Source organism: Passer montanus, unplaced genomic scaffold (assembly GCF_014805655.1).
Source record: "Passer montanus isolate IOZ18808 unplaced genomic scaffold, ASM1480565v1 scaffold60, whole genome shotgun sequence".
Classification (NCBI taxonomy): Eukaryota; Metazoa; Chordata; class Aves; order Passeriformes; family Passeridae; genus Passer; species Passer montanus.
The window spans coordinates 4,014,282-4,041,087 of record NW_024371038.1 but is presented as its reverse complement, the minus strand read 5'-3'; the positions used below and the strand labels follow the sequence as shown (position 1 = coordinate 4,041,087).

General features: G+C 38.6%; 1 protein-coding gene across 1 annotated transcript in view; it reads left to right on the top strand.

Annotated features, from left to right (window-relative positions):
• The window catches only part of ABCA4 (ATP binding cassette subfamily A member 4), a 60,735-nt gene extending 34,758 nt beyond the window's left edge, over positions 1 to 25,977 (top strand). Inside the window, exons 20-49 of the mRNA XM_039727111.1 lie at positions 510 to 641; positions 1,248 to 1,387; positions 2,300 to 2,437; positions 2,697 to 2,884; positions 3,836 to 3,926; positions 4,515 to 4,720; positions 5,150 to 5,198; positions 5,711 to 5,952; positions 6,375 to 6,499; positions 7,149 to 7,247; positions 8,200 to 8,389; positions 10,736 to 10,830; positions 11,737 to 11,769; positions 12,941 to 13,046; positions 13,138 to 13,212; positions 13,697 to 13,866; positions 14,791 to 14,968; positions 16,373 to 16,488; positions 17,160 to 17,307; positions 17,627 to 17,750; positions 18,466 to 18,595; positions 19,517 to 19,637; positions 19,804 to 19,866; positions 19,978 to 20,084; positions 21,062 to 21,203; positions 21,779 to 21,913; positions 23,015 to 23,118; positions 23,206 to 23,298; positions 23,629 to 23,878; positions 24,734 to 25,977. Coding sequence (XP_039583045.1) covers positions 510 to 641; positions 1,248 to 1,387; positions 2,300 to 2,437; positions 2,697 to 2,884; positions 3,836 to 3,926; positions 4,515 to 4,720; positions 5,150 to 5,198; positions 5,711 to 5,952; positions 6,375 to 6,499; positions 7,149 to 7,247; positions 8,200 to 8,389; positions 10,736 to 10,830; positions 11,737 to 11,769; positions 12,941 to 13,046; positions 13,138 to 13,212; positions 13,697 to 13,866; positions 14,791 to 14,968; positions 16,373 to 16,488; positions 17,160 to 17,307; positions 17,627 to 17,750; positions 18,466 to 18,595; positions 19,517 to 19,637; positions 19,804 to 19,866; positions 19,978 to 20,084; positions 21,062 to 21,203; positions 21,779 to 21,913; positions 23,015 to 23,118; positions 23,206 to 23,298; positions 23,629 to 23,878; positions 24,734 to 24,856 — 3,913 coding nt within the window. The 3' untranslated portion in view covers positions 24,857 to 25,977. The remainder of the gene's footprint in view (positions 1 to 509; positions 642 to 1,247; positions 1,388 to 2,299; positions 2,438 to 2,696; positions 2,885 to 3,835; positions 3,927 to 4,514; positions 4,721 to 5,149; positions 5,199 to 5,710; positions 5,953 to 6,374; positions 6,500 to 7,148; positions 7,248 to 8,199; positions 8,390 to 10,735; positions 10,831 to 11,736; positions 11,770 to 12,940; positions 13,047 to 13,137; positions 13,213 to 13,696; positions 13,867 to 14,790; positions 14,969 to 16,372; positions 16,489 to 17,159; positions 17,308 to 17,626; positions 17,751 to 18,465; positions 18,596 to 19,516; positions 19,638 to 19,803; positions 19,867 to 19,977; positions 20,085 to 21,061; positions 21,204 to 21,778; positions 21,914 to 23,014; positions 23,119 to 23,205; positions 23,299 to 23,628; positions 23,879 to 24,733) is intronic.
• The last annotated feature ends 829 nt before the right edge of the window (positions 25,978 to 26,806 follow it).

Here is a 26,806-nt window from a genome sequence, read left to right as displayed (position 1 = left end):
TTTGTCATTTGAGGGGTTTTTTTCTTCTGATAAAAACAAAATTTTTTATTGCTTTGAACTTTTTTTAAACTGAAAAATCCACTAATCACCCAAATCTATCAAGAGATGCCACCCATTTACAACATAAAATTTGGTCTTGTAATTTACAGAAAATAAAGATTTTGGGCATGAGTCAGCATGGCCAGAGACCTCAAACCATTATTCATTTTTTCATCCTACTTCATTTTAGACCCATTTATATGTAGGGGTGATATAACATGCTGAACTAAAACAGTTTCTTGATGGAAGCCAGAACCATATAGACAGTTGTATCAAAAATGACATTAGCAGATCCATCAGATTCTCTGTAGCAGATCAAGAGTATTTACAGACATGCTTTTTGCTGGGGTGGTTTCATCAAGGCCTATAGTAAGAAGTCATCATGCTCCATCTAGTGGAATCATGTAATGTAGCTTCCTTACTTAGCACAGAGAGAGGAGAGGGGGCATTTCCTCATTTTGTTTTCCCAGGTCCATAGTGACAGGCCTCTTCCCTCCCACGTCTGGAACTGTGCTGGTTGGCGGCCTGGACATCCAGACTCACATGGACTCCATTCGGCACAGATTAGGGATGTGCCCTCAGCACAACATCCTGTTCAATCAGTAAGTGTCACTCCATACTGGCTTCAAGGAGAAGCATCCCAGTCTGCATGTGTGAGCATCCCCAAATCCAAAGCAGGAGAAATCTCCTGCATCATTTCACTGGGAACAAAGTTTCTTAGGAAAATAACAATGCTCCTGGTGTTTTGTTTCATAGTGTAGAATAGCAGGAGTTATCCTGGAGGCCCATGCACTATAATTTAGGACCACTAAAGCAAAAAAATTCAAATTGATAGTGCAGTAGCAGGATATTTTTATGCCCATTTCTCACTACCACTCAACCACTTACTGCCTTCTCTGGTGATTTCCAGCTTCACTTCCATTAGTTTGTGTTCATCTCAACAGCAGACTTCTTCCATTTTATTCCCATAAATGGATGGTTTGATGCCTGCTATACCTGTTCCTTTAGTAGCAGGTTGTGCTTTGAAAAGGCAAAGAAAGAGACTATGACCTCCAAGTGAAGTGTGTTGATCCCAAAGAAGATCTTTTAGGGTAATGCAACCTCTCTTCCTTTAGCAAGATAAAGCTAGAGTGAATTTATTGCTGCTTGGGAATAAAAACAGTTTATTCATTTAACATGCCTTTTTGCCTTTCTGTCTGCTGTCACAGCCTTACTGTAGCAGAGCACATTTTGTTTTATTCTCAACTGAAAGGAAGATCCAGGGAAGAAGCTGAGCAAGAGCTGGAAACAATGCTAGAAGACATGGGCCTCACCCATAAAAGAAATGAAGAAGCTCAGAATTTGTCAGGTGCCCACAGGAATTTTCTAAGATGTTTTGTTCTGCTGCCTTTTCTTTGTCTCTCATAGAATCATGGAATGCTTTGGGTTGGAAGGGATGTTAAAGATTATCTAATTCCAATCCCGTCTTATGGCCAGGAGAACCTTCTGCTAGACTAGGTTGTTATAACCATCCTACCTGGCCTTTGGGCAATTATTGGTTGAATTACATATTTGAGGCCATATTCTGTCACATCAATGTGCACTGGGGGGATGCTTTCTTTTCAAGGAGGAAATGGGACGGTACAAGTAGTAAAGCTGGCACAACCTGTCCCTAAAGCTTCTATGTCTTATAGATATACAACAAGTTCAAATATACTTGAAGCTATTAGTTTTAAATAAATATATGTATTAAAAAATGGTTAATATAACAAACAAAACAAAATAAAACCTCCTATTACTTCAAGACAAATGAAATAATATACTATCATTCTGCCCATCTGTATGGATTATTTGGTAGGAGTAACTTTTTCCATTCTGAAGGTGCTAATGCACATAGTGTATTTGAATAACTCTCAGATTCAAAGGCTGATTTGAATAAACAGCCATCTATTCTTATACTGCTTTGTCCTGATTGCAACTATAAAAAAAAGTTGATTAGAAGTGGGTGAACCTGAAAACCTCATATCTTCCTACTTTTGTTTCTGGCAAGAAGCAGAAAATGCAATGTGTAGATGGAAAATATATATTCTTTATATATATAAATAACCTGGTTTAAATTTCAGAAGAAAAATTACTATTAATTTATCTTTGCAGAAATGTGTCTTAGGATGCATTTCATTTTATTTGTAGCAGTATTCCTACACCAAAATGCAATATTTATTACATCCCTATGACTTATATAACTCATCTTACACTCCTGGCTGTGTTTGTCCTCTGGTAGGTGGAATGCAAAGGAAACTGTCTGTTGCCATTGCTTTTGTGGGTGAAGCAAAAGTGGTAGTCTTGGATGAGCCCACTTCAGGAGTTGATCCATATTCCAGGCGATCTATCTGGGATCTTCTGCTGAAATATCGACCAGGTAAGAGATTTGAGAGTAGAAACGGATTGATTTTTTTGGTGGGATTTTTTAAACTTGTCATAGATGCAGTATGTACCTACTGTGTAAGCCACCATGAATAGTGAGATAAGAATACAAGCACACAAGATTCTTTGAACAGAATGGTTGTGACAAACCTGGGACTGGCTCTGGTGCAGAGAAATAATTGCCAAAAAGCTAAACACAGTTTGGAGTTCCAGAGAGAGTTCATGCCTTAAATATTCCTCCTTGTTCCTTTTAGGCAGAACTATTATCCTGTCAACCCATCATATGGATGAGGCAGACATCCTTGGAGACAGAGTAGCCATCATATCCCAAGGGAAACTCTTCTGCTCAGGCTCTCCTGTATTCCTAAAGAACTGTTTTGGCTCTGGCTTTTATCTCACCCTTGTTCGCAAAATGAGAACCACAAAAATGGGAAGGGCTACAGTAAGTATGAGTGTAATACGTGTAATCTGAGTAATACTTGCACTGCACCAAGGTAAAAAGCACTTAAGTGCTGCTTGACACTATGTACAAAACTGCAGTTAATCATATGATTATATAATTATGAATATCACATTAGCATGGTTTGGGTTGGAAGGGATCATCTAGTTCCAGCAGCCATGCTGTGGGCAGACTTCTCACTAGACCAGGTTGCTCAAACCCCATCCAGCCAGGCCTTGAACACTTCCAGGGCGGGGCATCCACAGCATCTCTGGGCAACCTGTTCCAGTGCCCTCACAGTATAGAATTTCCTCCTAACATCTATCCTAAATCTACTCCTTTTCAGTTTAAAGCCATTCCCCCTTGTCCTATTGCTACATGATTGTAAGAAGTCCCTATCCAGTTCATTTGGAGCCCTCTTTAGGTGCTGGAGAGTCTCTAAGGTCTCCCTGGAGCCTTCCCTTCTCCAGGCTGAACAACTCCAGCTCCCAAGTTGCCTTTGTCCATATACAGGTCTTTCTGATTCTTGCTTTTGAGTACACTGATTTTAAATATCAAGTACTCTGGTAAGCAGCTCAGACACCAGAAAAGTCTACATTTATCCATAGCTAAACCAGCCTCTCACAGCTTGAAATGTAGGGTTTTGGGTGCTTTCTGTTAACATAGAGCTTCCAGTCCTAGTAGCAACACAATCTGAACACTCATGGCACCTGCTGATTGCATTCCCCCAGGTATCTTATAAGCTGTTCAAAGCTGATTTGTGCAGATGGATTTATGTTTTCTGCATTACTTAATCCAGTCTTCAGATAATTTTCAGTATAGTACATTCAAGATGCTTTGGATATGACATATTTTTCATTTACTCAAGCTGTTCAAATATTGACAGCCTTTACATCCTGTTTTGAGTGTTTCTGAAGCACTTTAATCTTTTTATCTCTTGCTTGTCCATGCTAGTCATTTTGTAGCTGTGGATCTCAGTGCTCCTGCTCCTGCTCCAGCTGTGTGCACAGGGGTGAAGAAGGAGCTCCAGAACTGGAACTGGATGGTAAGAAGTAGGATGGTTCAGCATTCCAGCACATAGTTGTCTCCTGTTATGCTGGAATCTTGTCTTAAAGATCAGTGCTGCCAAGGTCCACTTCTTTGGTCCTTGTGTCTAACATTTGTATTCTGTTGTAACATGAATTTAATAAGGGTTCTTTGTGGTTTTGTTTACCATTGACCCTTTTTTGTGTATATGTTGTCTCAGATACAGATAAGGAACTGGAAGTTTGTGTGTTTTATGACTATGGTATTGAGTTTTGTGTAATTTTTTAATGAAAAATGAAGCATTCTACAGCAAGCATATAGACTTTCTCAGAAGAAAAAGTAATTTTGGCTTTTCTGCATAAGATAACAATTTAAGTAGATATTCCTGAAGATTTGGTTGTGCTTTATTAACAAACCTGAAATAGTTTTCTTCTACATAGTTCCAAAGCATAATTAGCAACACAGCCCAGTCCAGTGCAGAATTAACTGAGGTATCTGTGAATTATGTAACAGAGCAGTACCCTTTTTAGTGCAAGCAGCGGCTTTTGAAATCATGCTTAATATGGTTAAATATTCATTTTATGGACACTCTTTTCACTTTTCACAGGAGATCTGAATGAGCTAGCAGAAGTAATCCACCATCATATCCCAGAAGCAAAATTAATTGAAAGCATTGGTCAGGAACTCATTTATCTTTTGCCCAATAAAAACTTTAAACAACGATCTTATGCCAGTCTCTTCAGAGAACTGGAAGAAACACTGGATGACCTGGGACTCAGCAGTTTTGGAGTTTCAGACACACCACTTGAAGAGGTAACAGACAGATTAAAATACCTGCTGACTTCACCATAAGCACCCAGAATGTTTAGTGAAACTATTCCTGTTCTTAAACACTTAATTCCCTATTCCTAAAATGTCCTTCAAAATCTAGTCCCATATGCTGTGGCACACTCAGAAAATGTTTGAGAAGGGCCTAGAGAAAGGATCCAACCCTTAATTCATTGTAGCCTTGTGGAGCCTGACCCATTAGCCTGAAATGCATCCTTTTTTTTTTTTCTTTGTTCGTTCACTTATTTTCTGAGATATTTCATAAGAGACCTCTGATTATTGATAATAATATGAAGTACTCAAAAGGTATCCAGATTTTCTTCTTTTATATTGAAGGATAATATATTGTTTTCTGAAGGTCAGTTTACTGTAGCTATTCTTTTCCTAACCAGAAAATGTATTTCTCTGTGGCAGGTTTTCCTAAAGGTCACAGCAGAAGCTGACCCTGAAATGCAAAAAACAGGTAGGGATCTGTATTTGATTAACTGTTCTTCGGACTGGTTTTTATTCTGCACACTCTATAAAGAGGAGTTTCAGAACTTTCAGTCTTTTATGTGCTCTTGACAAAATAAATTTGATCAGCAAATATCTGGTTTTAGGGCATGACATGATACCTTTAAAATAAAGATTAAGCAGAAAGACTTCTGTTTAGATTGGATGAGGTTCTTAACTATGCAAATAAAAGTGGAGTGTCAAGCACCCAGATGTCAATGGTTTTAGTAGTTGTATAAGAAGTATTTTGCTGACTATTAGTCCATAAACTACACAGATGATTAAACTGTTCATCCTGCTGAGTAAGAGGAAAGTTAACCGATGTGATGTCACTAAATATAACCACAGTGCAAGAGTTGTAATTAAAGCAATATGGAGATAGGATATATATGGTTGGTAAAATTTGGACCTCATTAAAATGTCTGTGCTACTTCATGTATGGAAGATAAAGCATCTTCTCCAATGCTTCTCATCTTAACCTAGGAGATACTCAAGAAAATGGTTCTGCTCTTGACAAAGCTCCTACTGAGAACAAACCAGCTGAACAAACGGCCCTGAAAACGAATGACACTGCTCGAATGCCAGTAGGCAGACCAGGAGATCAAAATGAAGGCAAGGGGTCCCGACAGTATAAAGGCTTTCAGCTTGTACATCAGCAGATCAAAGCACTGCTCATCAAACGCTTCCACCACGCCTCCCGCAGCCACAAGGACTTCCTAGCACAGGTATTGACTGACTTGTGCTGTTCTAGGTTCTTTTCCACAACATCCTCAACACTGTCTTTCCACAATGATGGCCCTATGGAAAGCAGTAGAGGTGCTGCAAATGGGTAACAGTGCAATTATGACTCCAACTCTTTTACCTCTTATTTTATTTCTTTCTGCCTGGAGTCTACCAACTGCACCAAATTCATGATTCTATCACTACTAGCCCAGTGTTTTATTTTTAACTTAATGCAGTCCTATGACAACCAGAATTTTAAGCGAAAGTGCTGGAGATTAAATTGTTGATGTTCAGGAGCTAAACCAGATTGGATCTGAGTGCTCCTGCTTCCTGCCTTTTATTTACACGTATTATGAGGGGTGTACAGTGTCACTCTGCAGTGTTTCTACAATAACCGAACCCAAAGTTTTTGTGTTCCCTCCAGGTTGTTCTCCCTGCTAGTTTTGTGTTGCTGTCTCTAGTACTTACAGTCATTATTCCTCCATTTGGAGAATATCCTGCCTTAACATTACACCCTTGGATCTATGGACAGCAGTTTACTTTCTTCAGGTAAGAGGAACACTTAAAGTACATTTGTCTCACATACACCTTTTTCTCCCTAGAGTTTAACATCGTTGGGCCCTGTCTCACTGCTTTCTTATCATTCTGTGTGATGTAAGAAAATATTCACTTCACAGGAATTAACAGATTTAAAATAGCTTGAAATTGGTGCTATTGGAAATTGGAGAATACAACTGTTAGTACATCTAACAAATAGTCTTTCAAATATCTTTGTAATTTTGGTATTCTCCTCTTCCTACCTGATTTCAGGACCTCAACACTTACAAAGTTACATATCCTATCTAACAGGAGATCCAGGCCTCTGCAAATGAAAATGCAGAATATGTTTTTCATCTTCTGTTTATTGACTGTGACAGCACTGAGAGAATAGCAGTGAGGATTCAAGCCTTTTTTGAAGAATGCTGCTGTTGGTACTTTGTCAGAAGTTAGCTTTAGTATTAGGAGAAAAGAACCATAGCCTGTCAACCGTCTCAGAATGTTCTGGGTTTTTACATAAATAAATAACAATTGAATTATCAGCATTTGAAGGGGGCAGTTGGTACTGCCATATGGTTGTCCTCCTCTAGTTGCTATGTGTATTACAGTACAATAGTTTGAAAAAATATTTTATAAAGTAAGTACTGTCTTATTCCCTTAGCAATGAACGTCCTGGTAATGAGCAGATGGTCTCCCTTACTCATGCTTTCTTGAATAAACCAGGATTTGGAATTCGCTGTATGAAGAATCAGCCTCTTTCGTAAGTTGCTAGCTAATTTCTCTTGAATGAAATCTGGCAGGGTACATCTAGGGGAACTTGAGTAGTGAAACAAGAATGAACTTGCTTGACTCTTCACAGGAGCCAATGCTTCAGATGTGTTGTTGGCTATATCTCATATTGGGTCAAAAGCAACAAACAAACAGCAAGGTAACACTGCCACTGGATTAGGAATGATTCACAGTGTTCAATGTGACTGACTAGAAACCAGTTCATGCAGCTTGATATTGGGAGTTAAGCAACTTTTAAATTTATGTTAGTATGTCAGTAACCTCAGGCCCAGATCTTTACAGCTTCCCTGGCACTTTCAATGTCTTAGTCCCTTCAGGTTCCTCCAGCTCCTATTAGTGTGTTTGGAAGCAATAACTTCAGAATCACCAGGATTGTGAAGTGGCAATAGAACAGTGTCTATGATTTGAAACTGTTCTCATTCTGAAGTGAGGGCAACAGTAGAGCTCCAGATTTTTTTGTCCTACCTGCTTGTTCTGTGAGTCCTGCTTTGGAGCCATTTAGCAAGCCATTTAGCAAGCCACTGGCTTGCTAAGCTTTGACATTTGTTTCCTTTCTCCTGATTCTTTCCCAGCCATGATATCCAGCAATTTGATCCTCCTGGTTGTTCTCTCTTCTCCCATTCCCCTCCTTTACCTGGTATAGCAGAAAAAAGAGGAAACCTTAAAAAAAGAAAAGATACTGCATGGAAAAGGAAAATTATAGTTTCTTCACAAAGATATGTCCACTGCAGATTTCCAGTACTAAGGGATCAAACACAATCCCCTTGTTTCTTCAGTGTCCTATCTGCAAGCTGAAGGCAGTAAACTTGTCAGAGATGTCAGGGAATATCTGCTTAGTGCATTGTGATTTTGTGGATTTGTGGACATTGTGTTCTTGTGGACAGTTATCTCTGCACACGTTGAAGCTCTGTACCTCTCCACAGGAACTACCCATGCAATAACATGCCAACTGCCTGGAGCACACCTGCTGTCCATCCTAACCTAAGCCGCCTCCTGCTGAGCCAAGAGTGGAGCCCCGAAAATCCATCACCTTCCTGCAAGTGCAGCACTCACAAGAAACTCACTATGCTGCCAGAATGCCCTGCAGGTGCAGGAGGCCTCCCACCACCACAGGTTGTGTCCTTGTGCCATTTTTGTAGAACAGTTTCATGGCAAGTGCTGGAAAAGGGATCAGTGTCTAAATACCTTCCCATGCTAATACACTTGGAAGGAGTTGAGTACATTATTTTTCAAGAGAGCAAGACTTGCTGGAATTTGGAATTCAGTTTCAGAGATATAGGAAAAGCTTCCCCATTTAAATTAATGTTGATTATGTTTTCATCCAAATTGCAAACTTTTTATGTAGAAAAATTGTACTTTTCACATAGAAGAAAATCACAAAAATTTGAACAATTTGTCCCAGAATTTAAAAAAAATTTTTTTCTTTTGCACCAAATAACAATTCTATTTAGAAGGTTGCCTTTCTTTAAAAGAGGGAAGGGCAGGAGGGAGAAAGAGGAAAGAAAAGAAAGAAAAAAAGTCACAATTTTTAAAAAGTAGAGTGCAGTCCTCTCATTAAAATGGGAAAATTAATATGCAGTGAACTCCAAATTATTATTTTTACATGTATTTCAGTTCCATTTCTATCAGAAATGTTTTAAGCTAGCAAAATGAATATTTGTATCCATGTGCATGAAGATGAGTAATTTAATAACCACTGATTCTGTATGGAGGAAAACAGCTACATTCCCTCCTCTCCAATCAATGTGCTTCCTCTTTTGAAGAGCAAAGGAAAATTACAGCCTGTCAGTGTTTGCATTTAATAAATGTTTTTCTAAGTCAAACAGAATTGCAACCACTCTCAGAGTCGTAGCTTTCTAATTTAATGTCACACCTTTCACACTGTTAATCTTTAATATTCCTGTTTGCCAGGTTGAACACACCAGCAAAATTACTAAAATATTTCTAATTTTCATAGAATCAGAGAATCAGTATGTTAGAAAGCACCTCTAAGATTGAGTCCAGCTGTTAAACCAGCACTGCCATTTTCACCACTGAACTCTATCCACGTGTGCCACATCTCAACATTTTTGAACACCCTGGGGATGGTGACTATACCACTTTCTATGACACAGCTCCTTGAAAACATTCATTCAGCTTGCTTTGATTTCTCTATCACTGTTCACAAAACAAAGTTGTTTTGAATATCTGTAGCATGTTGGTATGGTTCCATGAACCATCTGGGGATGGTGACTATACCACTTTCTATGACACAGCTCCTTGAAAACACTCATTCAACTTGCTTTGATTTCTCTATCACTGTTCACAAAACAAAGTTGTTTTGAATATCTGTAGAATTCCCATTCATGAAGAAAAAAAATTGATAGCAGTTATATACCTTACAGCATCCCAAGTTATTTCTGATTTCTTAGTAATCCCTGTCCAACAGACAAAGTTGAAATTTTGCTGATTGCATGCTAATGTATTTCAGAGACCTTTAGTCTAAAACTTCAATTCCAAGGTACAAATTTTTTTTTTATTTGTTTGTGGGGATTCTAGTCCTCTAAACAAAATATTTATTATTATATTATCCCGATAATTTTGCAGGATATGATAGTTTTGTATAACTTGTCAGAAAGAAACAGTTCACTTGAGTCTCCAGGAAAGCTACGGTGTGTAAATAATTGTCAACAGAATTATGTTTAAGAATAGATAACTCATTTAATGAAGGCATTATGGGGATGTTACCTGTCTTCTTGTCTAGAATCAGCTGGATGTCTCTAATGTGTCTTCTGTGTCATACTGTCTCTGGACAAATGCAGGAACTTCTGGAAAGTTCCTTGGACTTACTTTCTAGGTCATTATCAGATGATTTCAGGTTGCAAGCTTTGCCACCTGAAGCTGCCCAAGAACCTCTAAAAATATATTCTACCTTGGGATAAACTCAGGAGTGTGAGGTCTTGAATTTCACTGCAATCCTTGTAAAATACTCAACAAAGCTGTCATGTGGCATAATTGTCATACTTTAAAAAAAAATCCTTCAAACTATCTAATGTGCTGGTGAAGGGGAATTTTTTGTATTGATTTTTACCTAAAGTTGCTAAATCATAGGAAACAACCTTTTTTGTTGTTGTTTAGTTGGGGTTTTTTGACGACTCTGAAAGTTTCCTACTTTCAGATTGAAGAAAAAGCCTTGAGCAGCTCTGACCTTCATTACAAAGACCTGTTTCAGAGTGACATGCAACTGTTTTGTGTTGCATGCATCACAAACTTATTGATTTCTTCTAAAGTCTTAATAAAGTAAGGATGTTTAGGCTAGAAATGACCCTCGAGTGATTGACCCACTCTCTGTCAGTGATACTATGAACCTGAGCATGTCCTCTGAACCAAAACTACTTTTTCTCTTTTCCTGGAAAACACTTAATAGCTTTAGACACTCTGAACCTTATTGTGATTGATTAGGTTTTTGTTTCTTGCCAGAGAGTGCAACGCAGCACAGAAATTCTTCAAGATATGACCCACAGAAATATTTCAGATTTTCTGGTGAAAACGTATCCCACTTTGATAAAAGGAAGGTAGGGATGAATCTCTATTTCTTTTTCACATGTGGTATTTTGTACCTGGTGATGAAATTCTTATTTAATAATGACATAACACCTGATTTGCCACAGTATTATGTAGATTTGAGCACCATGTCCATATTTCTGATAGAGGACTAGAAGAGGCTGATTTTAGGGAAGTTAAATATTTTCAATTATAACTATTTTTATAATCAGGTACTCCTTTATAGGCAGAGCTAAGTGTTGGTGCTGATGGAATGCTGTGTTAATGGTGATAAAAATGGTGCCCCTGCACAGCTCGGGTGAGCTGCCTTGCAGAGATATTACTTTGTCTCCCTAAAGAACTGTAGCCACACTAATGTGACTATCTGCTTGAGTTAATTATCACTTGCTTCCCAGAAGTGCTAAAGAGCAGCCAAAGGACAGAGTTACAGGGATACATCCATCCTGCTGATAGCCCCTCAGCTGGCCTGTGTGGTAATTAGCTGTGCAGTGCCCATGGCCTATTATCTCTGATTCAGGCCTTGCTACTTTTTCAGTTCCCAGCAGAGTTCTTAAAAATCCCTTTATATTAGCTATGTGCTGACTGCCTTTGACTGATTCCCCTTAGCATGTGTCATAATTGCTTTAGATACATCTTCTAAAATTAATTAATTATGGATTAGAATAGCCCAGTATGTGTCACTTTAGGAATCTTGCTTATCTCTGTATGAATTGGAGATGAATCATGTCAGAAAACAAATAGCCAAAAACACACTGCAAGAAATACCAAAAGTCCTGCCAACTCCACAACTCAAAGTAATAACCAGCAGACTGGAGGGCTGCAAAGCACAGAAATTCAACTTTAGTTTTTATTTAAGCCTAACATATCACCGATTTTGGTTCTGTGCATTTAGAGGGGATTCTCTTTGTCTGTTTCAGCTTGAAGAGTAAATACTGGGTCAATGAGCAGAGGTAAGAAAACAATTCACAAATTAAGGTAGTAAATAAAGGAACAATGTATTTCTGTTTAACCAGGAAGCCTCACAATCTTTCTGCAAATGGACAAGAGGCATTGTGGCAGAAATTGTAGAGCAAAGATATGGCTTCAGTGGGAAATAGCTGGGGATTAGGAAGGGTCTTATAAAAGACAAGGGGTTATATTTGTTTGAACTCCCTGCCGGATACGAAGGCAAGAGGCTCACAATGGAGCTATCAGAGCTTTATTACCTACAGGAGTCAAACCAATGGGCACCGTGTGGTGAAAAGGTTCAACACAATAGTACAATGTATTGTACTACTGCTGTGACACAGCTCTTTTCGTGCCACAGAAAAAATATAAACCCTCAAAAAAAAGGACCTGAGTGGGATGAAACTTAGACACCAACCTATCAAATACAGAAGTAACAACCACAATTTCTCATGCCTGCTCTGTACATGAGCAAAAGTTATAAACCAGATTCCACTAGTTCTCTTCTTTAGGTAGAGACAGCAGCTAACCCTGGTGTGTGATGTCTACTCTGCAATTACTAAGCTTTGAAAGAAACTGGTTAGCCTGAAGCACATAGTTATTTCATTTTTTACCAGTGGTAGGATTTCCCTTCAAAGATAGCAGCTGGATGGCTGCCTTTCTTCACAGAATATCTGCTTCATGTGCAAGCATTGCTTTCTATGGGATTAGACTTCAGTTCATCTTGTGCAGTAGTATTTATCATTATGCACTGGCTGGTACTGACATTGGTCAATACCTGCTCCTCTCAGAGCATCTGAAATTTCAGCTGAGGTCTATGCTGTCCTTAGTCCTCCATGCTGTCGAAACTATTATATGGCAATTACCTTGATTTAAAGATTTTGTTCTGTAGAAATCACTGGTTTGTTTCCTCCAAATCTTCTTTCTAAATATTTTTTTTAGGATCCTGGCATAAACCTCTCAGAAACATAGAGCTTCTATTATTTGTGAGCCCTATAAAGACCTAGTACAACTTGTTAGAAAAAGAGTAGAAGTTGTTATACATTAAATATTTGATGTATAGAAATTAAACTTGCATTAAGTGTTTGGGTTTTTTTAAGTGGGGATTTTTTTTCCATTACTGTACAGTTATGGGTATGTCCTATGAATTATTGATGATATTTTTCTCTTTACTAGATATGGAGGAATCTCTATAGGAGGAAGGCTTCCAGTCCTTCATGTTTCTGGAGATCAAATTGTCAATTTTTTAAGTGATCTTGGCCGAATGATGAATGTGACAGGAGTAAGCAAGATTTTTTATTTTGTTTAGTTGATTTTTGTCCCCTTATTAAAGCATGATTACTGCAGCATTTAGCTTTTTCATTTTGTTTTAGGGACAAACTTCACTGGCTGCTGCTAAAGAAATCCCTAATTTCCTTAAATACATGGAAACTGAAGATAATATTAAGGTATTTGCTGGAATTATTCTGCTAACTCACAGTCTTTCTTGACACAGACTTCAAATTATTAGAATATTGCTGGTGGTATTCCCAGATGCAAGAAGAGTTGAATTGCTAGATTTTAGAAATAATTTGGTATTAACACTATATCCCATACTGTAGGTAATTCTTATTCATAATATGTCATATGTGAGATTTTTTAAAACTATGTTATTAGTACTGCTTGCTGTCCTAAATACTTTGAGTAGTATACTAAATCTTAAAATATGCTTTTACAAAATCCCCTGACAGTAGTTGTCCAATGTTTTTAAAAGCATAGTATGTGAGCTCCTCCTGCAGGACTGTGCCTAGGAACTATGTATTCCTGGTGCTGGATTCACCCCTGCTGACAATGCCCACCAAAGTAAACAAAAGGCAGCCAAATTTTCTCAGCGAAGTCTTCTCAGTGAAGACAATAACTGACTAATTAATCTGTGATTTCTGATTCTTTTAGGTGTGGTTTAACAATAAAGGCTGGCATGCTATGGTTAGTTTCCTCAATGTAGCCAATAATGCAATCCTCAGAGCTAATCTGAGGACTGGCCAAGACCCTGAGGAACATGGGATCACTGCTATAAACCATCCTCTGAACCTCACCAAGGAGCAGCTCTCTGAAGTCACTGTGTAAGTCTGCTTGTGCTCTGCTTCTGGCTTTTACCCCCACTTTCTCCTGGCAACTTACAACTTCCAGCATACTCACAGTCTGAGGAGAAAGTTCAATAGACAGAAAGTGGAGGCCCTTCCCTGAAGTTTTATTCTAAACAAGAATCTATTCATGTCTTGTTACATTCACATGAGATTTCATTCCCATCCCACATAGGAGCTATGACCATTGGATATATATTATTGCATGTTTCTGTTGATTCCCAAGCATGAAGATTCTGAAATTTTTGTTCATGCTCCAAATCCAATACATTTACTTCTGAAATAAAACATGTAATAAAAAATGGAATGAAAACTTGTCCGTAATTGACTACAGGTCAGGTAGTTGACAAGCCACTCTCTTGGTGCCAAGGACAGCATGCAGGTAGATTTTTCAATGGCATGTAGTAGGGTTGGTGTATTTCTGAATCTGAAAGTCATAATTTCTTGAAAAAGACATCCCTAAAAAGACAATTTTTTTTCACTCTCCTATTAAGTTAATAATTCAATGAAACTGAAAACTTTGCATTATAGCACAGAGGCAAAATCTGTGCTTCATCTCACTGTCTCCTACTTGCCTTTTTAAGTTTTTCTTTTCCCTGCTTACAAAGCAGTTTGGCTATTGTGCCTAAATATCTAGTTTGAATGTCCCCACAGGAAAGGCTATCAAATTGAGATATATAAAGAAGTAAAAGATCAGGGAATGGTGCCATATTTGTTAACTACAGTCCTCAAAACATCTTGGAAAAATACACTAGCACATTTTGAAACTGGAGAAGTCTTCTACTTAAAAAACAGCCTTGCTACTGCTAGATCTTAAAGCACCCTCCAGAGTCCCCAGATGCTAGTATAGTGTTGCTTGCATCCATTCCCTTGCTCACACTCCTTTCTTGTGCTCTATTGTAGACTGACCACTTCAGTGGATGCTGTTGTTGCCATCTGCGTGATTTTTGCCATGTCCTTTATACCAGCCAGTTTTGTTTTGTACCTGATCCAAGAACGTGTAACAAAAGCCAAACATCTGCAGTTTGTCAGTGGTGTGAGCCCTGTTACCTATTGGCTAACTAACTTCATGTGGGACATAGTAAGTAACTGCTGGTCTGACTGACAGCCTCTGATTACCCTGGGTGTGCATGAGCTGAGGGCAAATCAGTGACTCAGCTGAAGGTGATTGATTCTAAGCATTGCAAAGCATTCATTTCTCTGAAACAGTGTTTCTCAGAGACCATGCTAAGGATCTGGCCTCTGAACTAATTACAGATGTAGAAATTAATTCAGGTGCACAACTCAGTCAACTAATGAAGCTGTCTCTTTTATAGTCTTAAGATTTCTAGCCCTTACAATTGAACACATATAATAAAGTACAACTTACTACAGCAGGGAGAAGCCTCATTGCCTGGTGCTAGTCGCTCCTGTCCTCTAGAAGACCCAAAAGATATTTCAAGATATTCAAGAAACCGAAGTGGGGAAGATTCACAGGCTGCTGGAACAGTATCTATAGGCCTGACAAAATACTCTAGGGTGTCTAAAATGACATATTCATTTAGGTCACTGTATCATGGTCACTGGGTTATTCCAAGAAGATTTATACCACAGGTGCAGACTTATTTAGACAGGGCTCAGCTTCCCTCCAGTCACTTTGTCATAAAAGAGAAAATGCTTTGGCTGGCTGAGGCACAACAAGGGCTGGTTTTCTGGCCATGCCTTTGCAACCAAGAAAGCAGCCAAGGAATTATGCAGTAAGAAAGGCATGAACATGGAATTGGAAAATTTAAAAGAAAATCAATATTTGAAAACCGCAAAACTCTTCAGGGTTTGGAAGGTGTTCTCTCAGGAGAAGATAAAGCAAAGCATTATTTTAGTAAATGAAGGAAAGAAGCAGGTCCCAGAGTTCTTGTTCCCTGCTGTTCACAGCAGCTTCCTTGACAGGAATTCTGCTTGGCTGTTGCCCTTGATAGCATGATACAAAGGCATGAAGTGGAAGTTCTGGGAAATGCTGCCTTCCATTCTGCATGGGGAATTCCATGCATTGCAATAGAGTAGTGCTGCTAATACTGAACAGAGAAAGGGCAGTGGCCAAGCATACTCACATTAGCCTCTTCTCAGGAATGTGGCTCAAGTGACTAGCTCTTCTATCCTACACAGCTTTTGTTTGCATCACCAGAAACTGTACTTCCCTTGCATGGCCACCCTTTTGGGAAGCCTGACAGCTAGACTATGAAATAATGGATTCACAAATCATAATCTAAGAAACAAGAATATTATATTTTTGACGATTAGTCTGATGAAAGATGTCTTAGAAAAACATTTAGTACTAAGGTCCCACATTTCCAGGGACCTGTTGATCCAAAAAATTCAGTGTGACTAGTCTGAGGAATATCAGAATTTGAGTTAATGTAAAATCCTTTTGCAGTGATGTGTAGGATCTGGATATGTTTGCAACCCTTCTCAGGTCTTACACACTGGTCTTCCCCCTGTGCTGTGACAGGTGAACTATGCACTGAGTGCAGGGATGGTTGTGGCTATATTTGCTGGATTCAAGAAGAAAGCATACACCTCCCCGACCAATCTCCCTGTGCTTGTTGCCTTGCTGCTCCTCTATGGGTGAGTGTTCAAGGTTATTGCTGCAGGTGGGCCCTGTATTTCACATGGAAATTATTTCATGTTGCTGAGCTCAGTACTTTGTGGAATCCAGCTTTGAAGAATAGAACTGGGTGGATCCAAAACAGGTTAAAACGAGATTCTTCTATGGGATATTTACGTACTCTGTCTGGCTACATGCTGCAAAAGAGATTCTTTTGTCACTGCCTGCCTTGCATTTTTAAGCATCAAATGTGACCTGTGCAGGAAAATATATTTGTTCAGTTTGCTGATTTCTTCCTTGAACATTGTGTAGGAATTAGTGGTTGTTCATTAACCACATTCACAGTCAATACTAAAGTATCTTTCCACATTCAATGCTTCTTTGTTTCTTCTTCTTGGTGTACAATTCACTGAAATGTGAAAGATACCTGGGGTGATAGCAACCTTGCTAGCATTAAGTTTCCTCAGTTTTAGCAGTGTCTTATGCCCTGCATTTAATAGCAAAAAATGACTAAGCAGAAAAAAATCTTAGGTAGTTACCAGGGAGAACATACTGTGGTGGGTAAGTGGTTAGTTACACCATTTTGTTATATTTGGGATGGGAAGAAACCTTAACTTTGTGTTTTCTTTAGGCCAACTGACATGAGAATACTGAGAATTTATCATAGTTTTTTTCTGTTTCTTGCATGCAGATGGGCAGTAATTCCCATGATGTACCCTGCTTCTTCTTTCTTCAGTATCCCCAGCACTGCTTATGTTGCATTGTCTTGTATTAATCTCTTTGTGGGAATCAACAGCAGTGCCATTACATTCATCCTGGAATTATTTGAAAATAATCCAGTAAGTAATATTTTGTAATTTTGCTGGATGCCAGGCACCTCCAAAGCCTCTATCTCACTCCTCTCCACAGATGGACAGGGGAGAGAAATATAATGAAGGCTTCATGAGTTGAGGACTGGGAGAGATCAGTCCAAATACCATCACAGGCAAATATTAGAGATGTTATTTGAATTTATTATTTAAAATACTCTGCTTTCTCTCTTTTAAGAAAACAGAACATACAGTTTCTCTGACATGACAAAGAACTTTTCACTTATATTGCTATGTTTTCTTAATCAGGTCTGGTTTAAATAGCTTATATTGTTTCTGTTTCTTACAGTCTTTGCTGAAGTTTAATAGAACATTGAAAAATGTACTGCTTGTCCTCCCACATTTTTGTTTGGGCCGTGGACTCATCGACTTGGCCATGAACCAAGCTGTGACTGAAGTATATGCGAGGTTTGGTAAGTAAAGCCAATAAGAAACAAGTTATGGTAGTGTCACATGTCCTGACCTTGGATGAGATGTTGGAAGGATTAACTCAGAAAAGTAGTAGATTTTTTCACGTTTTCCATCATCAGATAGATGAGAAGTATCAAAGTTCACCTTCTCTGAAGGAATCACAGCTTCTGATAGTGCTGCCAGAACTCTGCAGCCCAACCAGTAGTCTGCATTGGAAATGAACCCATTTGTTCAGTGTCAGACTCTGGTGTCTTTTTATCCTTTGTTTGGAAGACCCTAAATCACTATAGGAGGATTTATTTTTTCATTTCATTTGAATACCTCAGCTAATGTTTAAAGTGACTGTTGTTCTTCAAATGCATTCTCTTGGGATATAGTTGTCTTTGATATCAGACAACTTATTAAAAGAATAGTCATACAACAGAACGCATCTGTTTTAATTCAGAGAACGTGTGTCTTTTCACATAATCCATACAAGTTCCGTGTAATGATATCCAAATTAGTGTGTATTCAGAGAGATTATTTTTACTCCCATGCAGCAGCTGAACTTGGAAGGCATTTTGTTAAGACTTTTTATAAGACTGGAAAATTAAAACTATTTCCTGATCATGAGCAAGTAAAGTACAGTAACTCATTATGATTATGCTTTTTGTTCTGAGGAGTAGTGGGGTTTTTCAGCAGTATTTCACATTCCTTTCTTGTGCTCTTTCTCCAAAGGTGAGGAGCATGTTTCTGATCCCTTTCAGTGGGACTTTGTTGGAAAGAACTTGGTTGCCATGGCTCTTCAAGGAGTTCTGTTCTTCTTTCTGAATCTCTTTATGCAGCGCTGTTTGTTCTCCACAAGATGGTATGTCAAAAGTTCTATTAATGTTCCTTATTAAAAGGATGACTATCTTTGTTATTCTCTATGTCCCTCTTTTCTTCTTCTTGTTCTTAATTTTTCTCTAAATCTATTTACTTATCCAATCTTATCTTAATTTATTGATATCACGATCCAAGAAAGCATTTACAAATTTGCATTTTCTTAGGATTTAAGAATATTTTATTAAAGAAATTAGTTTTCTTGAATTAAGATTTTAGATTTGGGTTGGTTTTTTTTTTTTTTTTTTTTTTTTTTTTTTTTTTTTTTTTTTTTTTTTTTGTTTAAGACACTGTAATAGTGAGATTATATAAAATTGCCTGGAAAGTTTGTAGTGTCCTCAGTCAGGCTAGGTACTAGCTAGTACTATGAGCTACTAGCCTGGCATCCCAAGACAGCAATTCTAGTCTGTGGCACAGAACAGCTGTATCCTGGACAATATGTGAACTTCCCCTCTCTGTTTTACACAGGTGCCTCTCCCTTAATGAAAAGAGCTACCTACCAGCTGTGAGTGGGTCATTCACTTCTGTTCAAGATTGCCAACAAGAGTACTAATTGGTGCAATTATAAAAAATACTGTCTTACAGAAAGATCTACTCAAAACTTCTAAGGACCATCACTAGCTACTAAGAGTAGCCAAGTAGTGAAAGCTGTGGCTAAGGGGCAGATTATTCTCATATCAGTGACTGACAAGGCATGTTCTTTTGAGCAAGCCATTTCCTCCCTTTTTAGTATCTAGAGGTTAACTTTAAAGGTCAGGGCTTCTCCCAACACAGGAGTACTCCAGCCAATTGTGAAGCTTCAACCCCACTGCTTCCACCAGTCACATTTTTGGCAGCAAATTAGCCATTGTTTCACACTGTTATTCTAACTGAACACAGAGCAACCCAGTATTTTGGATTTTTCTAGGTTTGCTGAGACTGCCATGGAACCTATCATTAATGAAGATGAGGATGTTGCAGAAGAAAGAAAAAGAATTATGAATGGAGGAAACAAAACAGATATCTTACAATTACAAGAATTGACCAAGGTAATATTTTGAGAAGAATGAAAAAAAATATTTACTCCTGTCTCAGTTCTAAAGTTGCCTCATCCCAACAGCATTAAACTAAACTAAAAATTCAGATAATTTTCATTTATGTAGATGTCTTGAAATAGGAACTTTCCTTTTTTTTTTCCTCCCTCTGTCAATATAGATTTATGCAGGTCGACGTAAGCCTGCAGTGGACAGACTCTGTGTTGGCATCCGTCCCGGAGAGGTAGGTTGTTCAATAACACTGGATTACATTCCATGGATCAGTTCAGATTTTATACCCCCACTGATTTGCAAGTTGGAAATATTAAAGAATATGATAAATTTTGCAATTTAGTGCTTTGGCCTTTTGGGAGTGAATGGTGCTGGCAAAACAACAACATTCAAAATGCTGACTGGAGACACTGATGTGACATTTGGAGATGCTGTAGTGGCTGGCAGTAGGTAAGTACCTTTAAAAAAACCCTATGACAGTCCATTTACCAGCATAGAACTGTTCAGATCACACTCTCAATGATCCAGCAGTTCTATGGCACCAAGATCACAGGTAACACACGATTACATTTGATTGCTTTAACACTTGTAAAGTCTGTGTTTGAGTTGTAGTAATGCTAACAGTGGGACAAGGCAATCATATCTAGTGGCAAGAGTTCCCAAACATAAGATAACCCATCCAACAGGGTACTTTGATCTGAGCTTTGGGACTTTTCTCTGGCTGTTTCTAATATTTTTGTTTACACAGTGCTGGCATAATGTCATAAATTATTACAGTGTGATCTGGTATGCATTTATGTTGGTTTACTTCCAGGTTGTGTGCCTTGGCTTGTTAGGTGTAGTTGGGATTTGATTCTTTGTCCATTGATGTGGTTTGAACAATAATAACTACTCCTTTGTTGCCAGGACATGGTCCTGCTCAGGCTGTTCTAGGTGACTCTGCCCAGGCAGGGTCAGTGGACAAGATAACCTCCAGAGCCCCCTTCCAACCACACCCGTCTGTGATTTTGTACTTTTCCTACTACCATTGAAGTGTTAGCCTTGTGTCCTGCCTGTCTGTTGCTAGTGACCATATTCTGAGCTTAAATTACTGCTTCTTTCTTTTCTAGATATAAAGACTGTTTTCAAAAAATAATAAACTCGAGTGGCTGTTAAAGAACTTCTCATTAAGTTTGTCTATACTTTAACAAGAAAATGGGTGAGAGAAAATGGACTTACACTCTTAACCAGGACTGAGCTGACTTAAAACAACAATATACTCCTTGGTCTTGTGAATAGACAGATATTTTTGTAACGTGTTTTATCAGGAAGAATTAATTCTCCTCTTACAAGAGTTGTTGCCCCAGAAAATAAGGATTTTATTCAAAGTGTTCTTCTTTGTCTTAGAGCTAGTATTACAGAACTACAACTCTTCTTTGTTTCTCCAGTATACTGACCCACATTTCTGATGTCCATCAAAACATGGGATACTGCCCTCAGTTTGATGCCATTGATGACCTGCTCACAGGACGAGAACACCTGTATTTATATGCACGCTTGCGGGGGGTTCCAGCAGAAGAAATCAAGAGGGTAAAGTACTCTTTCTTTTGATAATTAGAGTGATATTTATGATGATTAATGGCGCTCTTAACACGCTAAGGGCCAGAATTTCCAAAGTGTACTCATTATTCTGTGTATTGAAGTCCTGGTTGTGGTTCCTGTCATTTGGACAGTTAAGTAGCAAGACCTCACTATGAAATGCAGGTCCCCAGGCATTAATGGCACTTGTAAATCTGTGGCACCAACAGTGGAAGGCTAAAGATGCGATTGCTGTGGCTCAGAATGGCATTGGTTGCTATTTTGCTCTTGCCTTTTAAGTTGTGTATGTATAGGCAGGAAAACAGGAAGAGGATTCCAGAAGAAAATAATTTAATTTCTTGCACAGATAGAAGTCTACAGCTGAGGGTGCTTTATGACTTTCCCTTATCTAGTTAGAATGCTCCTCATCATCATCATCATAAATACTTTGTACTTCCCTGGCCCAGTTCTAAAATGAATGTGCTAAAACCCAGGGGACTGTCATGTTTCTACCAGAAGAGGGATGTATCAGCAATCCTGTCTGTTCTGCAATTGCTGCTGTGTGAAACAGATGGTTTTTCTCACAGGTTGCTGAATGGGGCATCCAGAAGCTGGGGCTTCCTATGTACGCAGACCACCTGGCAGGGACCTACAGTGGTGGCAACAAGCGCAAGCTCTCCACTGCCATTGCCCTGATAGGCTGCCCACCACTCGTCTTGCTAGTAAGTGTCATGGAAACACAGCCCTGGGTAGTTCAATATGGACCCCAAGAGATTACAAAAGAAAATCCTTCAAAAAATAATGTGTTGAGATAAAATCTATAATACAGAAAAATCTGAATTTAAACTGTTGCTTAGTTTCAGTCTGCCTTTTCTTGTCAGAGTGTAGCCACTGATCTAAAAGGTAATCTTCCAACACAGCCACTTGACTGCTTTATCCAGCAGAACAAAGGAAGATGCCTACCCTTTTCCAGTCTTTAATATCTTTGGAATAAATTATACAAATTCATACTAAACTGTACAAATGCTGAAATATAGTTCTTGTCAAATAAAATTAATGATTAGATAATTGTACATCTAAAGGGAAAATCAATATGAAATTACTACAGAAATTCTTTATTTAGACTATATTCTACCACCTTAATTTGTATGTCTATGACTTTTAGACAAGTCACCTTTACGTTGTAAAATTTATGAAGAAGTGTTTTAATACATACTAGTAGCTCTGGTTCCTTGTACCATTTAATATGCCTTTACATGTATTCTGCCTGTAGTAAACAGTCAGATAAAACGTTTTCTCATAATTTCTTAAGACAAGATGTTCAATGAAAATCTTTCTGTCCTAATTTTGTTTACATTTTTTGTTACTTACTGGGTTAGCTGACTTATGTAGGATCAAATCCTTAGGTGGTGTAAATCAGAATGACTTCACTGATTTCTTGGATTGAACAATGTCCTATATGTTTATGCAAGTAAGACAATCTGGTGAGAGCTCATTGTTGCCCCGAAAAGGCACTCCCTTCCCTACACAGACAGCACTGTATTCATCCCTGCAGTAGAAAAGGCACTTCCCTCCCTGTAGCTGTGCCCTACACAGACAGCACTGTATTCATCCCTGCAGTCCGTGGTCTTGTTTTCTTATGCTTTGTGCCGAGAAGTCCATCGGTACCTACTCACTCCTGTGCTTCTCAAGGTCTATGTGCTTTCACAAGGCACAGATTACTTTAGAGAAACAATCACATGCTATGGTCCAAAAAGTGACCTGATTCAAATAGATTTTCCCCGTTTTATCTGACTCTGATTGCCTTAACATTTCCATTACAGGATGAACCCACTACTGGGATGGACCCTCAGTCCCGGCGTCTCCTGTGGGATTCTATTGTTGGTGTGCTCAGAGATGGGCGAGCAGTGGTTCTAACCTCACACAGGTAAAAACAGTTTGAATTCAGAATCTGAAAGCAGCTGAAGTACATCTGTTGGCTTTTATCTCACATATCTCTTCTCTGTTTTGAAAGTATGGAAGAATGTGAAGCCCTCTGTACTCGTTTAGCCATCATGGTACAAGGTACCTTCAAATGCCTAGGCACAATCCAGGAGCTAAAATACAAGTAAGTAGAATATTTTTATAGTGGTTTTTAGTGGGAAAATTTAGTGTATGTGACATGTACTATTCTTAATATAAGCAATTCAATGGTTAACCACACCTATTTCTGCATGCAGCTCTGTTGTATATTAGACAATCTGACCAGATCTCATTTCAACTCTATTATGCTACATACCACTTCTGCAAGGCAAATACCGAGCGTCCTAAAAAGCTGGATCTTATGCAATATCTTTCAGATACTGTTATTGTTTTCATAGCTGCAGAAAACTAATTTCTTTCCTGAATGATGAAACAACCTCTTCACCCAATTCCTAAATCCACACGCCCTTCCCAGGTTTGGAGATGGCTACATTGTCACTCTGAAAATCAAAGCTCCAAAGTCTGGGCTGCCTCCAGATCCTGCTCCTGCTGAGAAATTCATACGCATCAACTTCCCAGGGAGTTTCCAGAGAGAGAAACACTACAACATGCTGCAGTATCAGATTTGCTCTTCCTCTTTGGCTAAGATTTTCCGATTAATAATCTCCAATAAGGAAAATTTGCACATTGAAGAATATTCTGTGTCTCAAACAACATTAGATCAGGTGAGTAAAAAGTAAAACATCCATGAGAAAGCCTGTCTGGTGAGAATTAGGCAACATAATGGGGATGCATCCAAACAACTGAAGGACCAAATTGTTTAGAGAATTATCTCACAGCTCTTTCTCAGGCAAGATTCCCAGGCCTCTCATCAAGGAGGGTGTATCAGTATGAATCAGTAACTTATTCCCTGTGTAAGTAGGTGCCATGTGAAAGCTGGTAAGACAGCATTTCCCATATGACAGAATTCACACAACCCATTGCTTCAGGAGCAGCAGTCTGAGCAAGGTCAGCAATTTGGAATGAGACTGAGCTGAGAATAGCAGTTTATTTTAAATAAGAGGTTGGGACTGTGTTGTATCAAAGATACTGTGAGAAGCAATTAGACACACAAAACCTGCGAAGTCTACTGGGAGTTTTGAAAACACTCACTTGCTAAAGGGTATTGGCCCCATCTGTCTGCTTTGCTGAGTAACAAAGGGTCCACATATGCAAAGCTGTTTTCGGTGGGATTGCTAGAGAGGCATTTCTGGCTGCCTTTCAGCTTCCTACTAAAATATTCTGTCTCCTCTTTCCTATCACAACCAAATTCATGCTGTGCAAACCCTGTAAACCTGGCTGAAGCCATTACCTCCTTAAGAAAAAGTAGGATTTTACTTGCAAGCAAGTACATCCAAAGGAAGGAAGCTGCAAGGAAGTTTATCAAAATAAAGGAGGAACTCACGATCTCGGCTGATAACAGTGTCTCAGTTCAGCTGATGTCTGTGGATTCCCCTTTCTGTCTGTTTCCTGCAGAGCAGTCATTCCACTAACTCATCTCAGTTGAAGACATGGTGATGTTTTCTGCTTTCCTCACACAGGTTTTTGTGAACTTTGCTAAACAGCAGATGGAGGATGAGGAAATTACTTTGCATCCGCGTGCAGCTGGAGCCAGCCGAGAAGCCAGGGTGTCCCCAGCTCTCCATCAGCAGGCAGTTGCATAGATTGTTCCTGCAGCCTCCAGGCTTAGTGTGTGCACAGTGCATGTGCCATACCAGAGCAGAGCAAGGGTAAAACAAAGGTTTGCACACTCAGTATTACACTGATTTTTTTGCACCTTTCTGAGCACTGTGCTCTCAACAACAGCCCTAGTAACAGCCAACTTCTACTGCTCTACCAGTAACACTACATGCTGAGAGTGTCAAAGGAAAGGCAGGTCCTTGCTATAGAATAAAATCTTCCTCTAACATAAAGCCCATTATAAGATACAAGAGAAATCTCATTCCTCCTTGTTGACATACAAATAACATCAAAGATGGATTCTCTAGCTGGTACTTTCAGGCTGGCAGGTTTTTCTTCTTTAACCCTTATGTCAACTGCTGCAAGTCAGCAGAGAGATCCCAAGGCTGAGGGCAATGCCCAGCTTAGAAGCAGATTCCTGCTGTGTTGAGTGCATGGGACTATCAAGGTCAGAACAGTGCTGGCTGATGGGGCTAGTCCTGGGAGATTGCTTCACTGTCTCACCAGGCTGCCAGTGAAAACAGACGGTTGTCTCAGCAAGAATGAAAAGAATTAATTCAGAGCTCAGACCCAGACAAGAAACTTGCTCTTAAAAAAAATTAATTAAAATGATCTCATACTCATCTTCAAGTTGCCTCAAAGAGAGGCCAAATGTCAAAATGGAGATTAAAAAAAAGAGAGTATGACCAAATCTGCCAAAAGTTTTGTTTTCTTGCAGAGACATAGAAAGGTCTCTTTGTTACTAAAAAGGACCGATTTTTTCTTCTTTCCTGTGACTGGACATTAAGTGGGTGTAAAGTGTGAATAGGGTATGTGCTTTCTACCTCCTCAGAAGGAAAACTTCAACCTGCTTGTACTCCACACTGCACTTAGTGGGAAATCATCTGACATTCAGTTCTTTTTTTCTGATTCACAGTTTAACTAGTGGAACAACAATACTGAAAACAAATTCATAATGATGTTTTGCTTCAGTTATCTATCAGATCTAATAATTTCTAAGAAATCTTCTCTATGTTATACAGAATTAAAATCTGGGTCATGTATTTTTGCTTTGAAAGATATTTTTCTTCAATTGATGTAGATTTTTTTTTTATAAGGACACTCTTGCTTTTTACTGTACAAAATATTATGAAACTTCAGCAACCAGCTGTAGCCTTCTATTTTTGCCATAATTATTTCAAATGATTTTAAAATAGATTTTATTGCATATTTCACCCTTACAAATAGTTGCAAAAATCTTTCTATACATCTATTATAGATAAATAAATAAATTATGAAACAAAACAGTATCTATGCATTCTCTTCATATTCTAAAATAGCTTCTTTAAAATGTCATTCAGATAGATTTCAACAGCCTTTTTAAACTAGATTTACACAAAACCCAACTAAGTCCCACAGAACATCCTGTGACAAAGAAAACATAGGAAGTCTAAAATGAAGCTGATTTTTCTCCCTGGCTCCAAAAATAGGAAGAGCGTTCTGAGGACTAGCAGTCACTTCATGTATTAACAAAGTGTATTAAAAACTACTGAAAGAAGCCTGATGTAAAATGCTGGGTTAAAGGTCAATTAGTATCATAAGGAGATGTTATATCAAAACAGGCCAGATATCAGAGATATGGCATAGGTTAGATTGCTTCTGAATCTTATTTACTAGTATGCAACTACTAATGAGAAGACCAAAAGCAAACAAAAAACCCCAGCACAGGATATTACATTCACAAATACTGCAAATATTTCTTACTTAAGGTTCTTTTGGCAAATTAGGTATTAGACCCAAATCAGGTTTTTGAGATATGGCCTATTTCTTTATTCCAGGAACCATTCGTATTCTTTGGTAATGTTATCTGTTACAAAGCACCTGCCTCCAGGCAGCACACTCTCTTCAAGTCAAAGAAGGCAGATCATGCAACTGTCCTGAGGCCAGCTGGATTC